The 3,365-nt window shown below is 53.3% G+C and overlaps 1 protein-coding gene across 1 annotated transcript in view; it reads left to right on the plus strand.

The window, feature by feature from the left end:
• The first annotated feature begins 413 nt into the window (after positions 1-413).
• The window catches only part of RPL3L (ribosomal protein L3-like), an 8,222-nt gene continuing 5,270 nt past the window's right edge, over positions 414-3,365 (plus strand). The window contains exons 1-4 of the mRNA XM_009873125.1: positions 414-433; positions 1,271-1,463; positions 1,765-1,933; positions 2,774-2,909. Of these exons, the coding sequence (XP_009871427.1) occupies positions 431-433; positions 1,271-1,463; positions 1,765-1,933; positions 2,774-2,909 (501 nt within the window). The 5' untranslated portion in view covers positions 414-430. The remainder of the gene's footprint in view (positions 434-1,270; positions 1,464-1,764; positions 1,934-2,773; positions 2,910-3,365) is intronic.

Raw genomic sequence — 3,365 nt, forward strand, 5'->3', positions numbered from 1 at the left:
GGAGGAGCCCAGAGCCCGCCCTCACAACCACAGCTATGGCCTCCGTCAGTTTTCCAGTCAGAAGCACAATGCCTCTCTTGCCTGGGCCGATGGGGGGATGTTTGGGGTGTCTCCACGCGGAGCAGCCGGCCGCAGCGAGCTGGGGGTGCCCGGCGCGGGGCCCCGTTAAGAAGCGATCCTAATTGCTGCCGCGCCCATTCGAGTCGTTTAGGAGGGAGAAGTGTAAACTGAGACACCAGCGACTGACCTTTATCACACCGCAACTGTTACGTCCAACCTGCCAGCTTGGCCCAGCATGAAATGAATACAGCAGCGGGCGAAGCTGGGAGCTAAATTTGTGTCTTCAGACCAGTAACCATCTTAAGTATTAGTTGAGGGAGGCACTTGCCAACAGCCTCTTTCTGCGGCTGACCTGGGCTGAAGGCGTCCCATGGTTCGTAAAGCTCAGCGCTGGTACCTTTCGGTTGTGCGCAGAGGGATGGTGAGCGGGGCTGGCTCTACCGGCGATGGGCTCAAACTCGTCATAAGCTCCGCTTGAGCTGGAAAATAAGCTTGGTGGAAAGTGCAGCCAGGTGCCGGGGCTGCTCTCGGCAAGGAAGGAGTTGCGGTGGATGTAGATCTAACCCTTCGCTGCTCGGACTGGCCCCCAGTTCCCCTGCCTTGAAGCCAATTGTGTGAGAACTTGTCCATTGCCTCTAAAGCGCTTTTGCTTTCTCTCTGCCTGGCTCAGCATGACCTTGCGATTGGGGTTTATATATTTAGCTCTTCTAATTTGGTTTTCAAGGTGCGTATTTAACCTGCACATGTTCTTATTACCGATTCCTTTGGGCATCCTTTCCCGTTTCTGCTGATCATTAGCTGTGCTTGTTTGGTGCCATTTTCTTTGACGACATGAAGCCCACGATTTCTGAGCAGGCCGTTTTGGTGCTGCAGAATACAAAATAAGTCTTTATAATTAACATCACTGAAGGGCAGAACTATTAAAGAACATATTTCTCCTTCAAATTCCTCAAGCAGAAGGAGGGAGATCGTGTTCAAGGTGGTTTTTTTTAATTTAATTGCTGTCGTTTGTCCAGAAACTTAGTAAATTTTTCCACGCACATGATGGAAGCTTGAACAAAATCCCTTCCTGTCCTGAATATTTTTTCTTGTGTTAGAATTGAGCATGAGCCCAGAATCCCTCCAGCATTCATTGATGTTGTGCTTTGGGTCCTGACATCTTCTAGGACCAGAAAGCGAAGCTGATTTTCTTTGTTCTTCCTCTCCGCAGTCCCACCGCAAGTTCTCTGCTCCCAGGCACGGCCACCTGGGCTTCCTCCCCCACAAGAGAAGCCGCCGCCACCGAGGGAAGGTGAAGACATGGCCTAAAGATGATCCCAGCAAACCGGTCCACTTGACGGCTTTCCTGGGCTACAAAGCTGGCATGACGCACACTGTGCGCGAGGTGCACAGGCCTGGGCTCAGTAAGGCTTGCCTGATGGACACGGGGAGCCGCATCCGGGAGGGAAAGGAGGGAACGGACCTGTTGGTGGGAAAGTTTGCTCCTGGAGATGGGTGGTGGAGCCCGTGGCTTCCAGCTATCCCCTGTTATGTCATCCAGATCTTGGATGGCCAAAAGCCACCTCATGACGAGTGTGACCTGAGTCTGGGGGTTTCTGAGAAGTCCCACACCGGGGTGGTGACTGGTGGCTTGTCGCTTGCTCACGGGGACTGGGATCTGATCCTAGATGATGGCGGCCACTGTTTCCCTTTGCTGTCTTGCAGAGATCTCCAAGAGGGAGGAGGTGGAGGCCGTGACCATCATCGAGACGCCCCCGATGGTGGTGGTGGGGGTCGTGGGGTACATAGAAACACCGAAAGGCTTGAGGAATTTCAAGACTGTTTTTGCTGAGCACATAAGCGACGAGTGCAGGCGACGCTTCTACAAGAACTGGTACGAGCCTCCGCGGCCGAGGGGGGTCCCTGGGGCCGGTCTTAGGCTCTCCGTGATGCCAAGCTACGAGCAAAGAGCTCAGCTCTCAGCGGCTGGCTCTGGGGCAGAGTGAAACTGCTCTTTATTTAGTCATGCACAGGGACGTAGCAAACAGCTTGATGCTGGGAATCGGCATACCCATATGCAAATTTATTCTAATAGTTGAAGTAAGTTAGTGCTCCACAGTATCAGATGACAGTGTGTGCTGCAGGTTCGTTTGCTTCGTGTAGGCTGGGCCCATCTCTGTTAAATTGGAATACTTGAGCTGAGGCACCAAATGAAGGGAGTAAAGCCAGATTTTTCAGGGGAAAAAATTGATGCAGAATGTGAGCCCTGGCCCTTGCAAACCTCAACGCCCCAAATCCCACCCCAGTCGAGAGGAAAATGGAAACATGAATTCCGTAACTGTAGGAATCGTGTCTCCTGTGAAAGTGCCATGAGATCCACCCACCACATGCCTCGGATCCCTACAGGAGTCTGTTTTCTCCTTTCTCCACTCAGCTCTGATTTTGTGCTTGTATTTTGATGGCATTGTGCCAGTCAGTGGGAGACAACTGGATTCCTCATGCAGACAAAAAAAAGAAGTTTGAATTACCAGGCTTTTTCACAGCTCATTATTCACTTTCCTCTTCCCACCTCAAAGCCCTGTGTCAAAGTTCGGGTACCCCCAGGTATCTTGTGTGTCTGGGGAAGTGCCTGGCAAGGTGATTTGTCCCCCACGCTGCTCTGTCTGAGGGCACAGAGAAGCTCAGAAGCGTTTCCCTGTTCAGCTAAGCTGGGCGTGAAACATTTTTGTTGTAGGCACAAGAGCAAGAAGAAGGCGTTCACCAAGTACTGCAAAAAATGGCAGGACGAGGACGGCAAAAAGCAGCTGGAGAAGGATTTCGCTGCGATGAAAAAGTACTGCAAGGTCATTCGTGTCATTATGCACACGCAGGTCAGAGCCTCACCCTGGGGGGTGGAAAAGGCTGAGGGAGGCTCAGGGTCTTCATCTGCTTGGGAGCATGGGGAGGGTCTGGAAACTGGGATCACAGCGGGGTCCTGGTGGGGTCACAGGAGGCTGAGGGGACAGACACCGCTCTGAGGGCGTGGGACAGTGCATGCAGGCGACTGGAGGCACTGGCTGACCTTTCCAGCTACCTCCTGACACCAACCCTGTCCCTTTGAGATGCCCACTGGGGGACTGCCGCAGGGGACTGTGGCTCGGGCACTCCAGGGAGCCCACACACCCCGCAGAGGGGAGCAGACTGCGCAGAGCCTCAGCAGGCAGTGATCTCTGTGGCAGCGACGGCCCTTAGGCCCCACGATCAACCCAAATTAGCAACTGGTGTCAAATGTTCAGGCAAAAATAACCCACAGGCTGGCACGGTTTGGCCAGATGCTGATTGCTGGA

Source organism: Apaloderma vittatum, unplaced genomic scaffold (assembly GCF_000703405.1).
Source record: "Apaloderma vittatum isolate BGI_N311 unplaced genomic scaffold, ASM70340v1 scaffold24447, whole genome shotgun sequence".
Taxonomy (NCBI): domain Eukaryota; kingdom Metazoa; phylum Chordata; class Aves; order Trogoniformes; family Trogonidae; genus Apaloderma; species Apaloderma vittatum.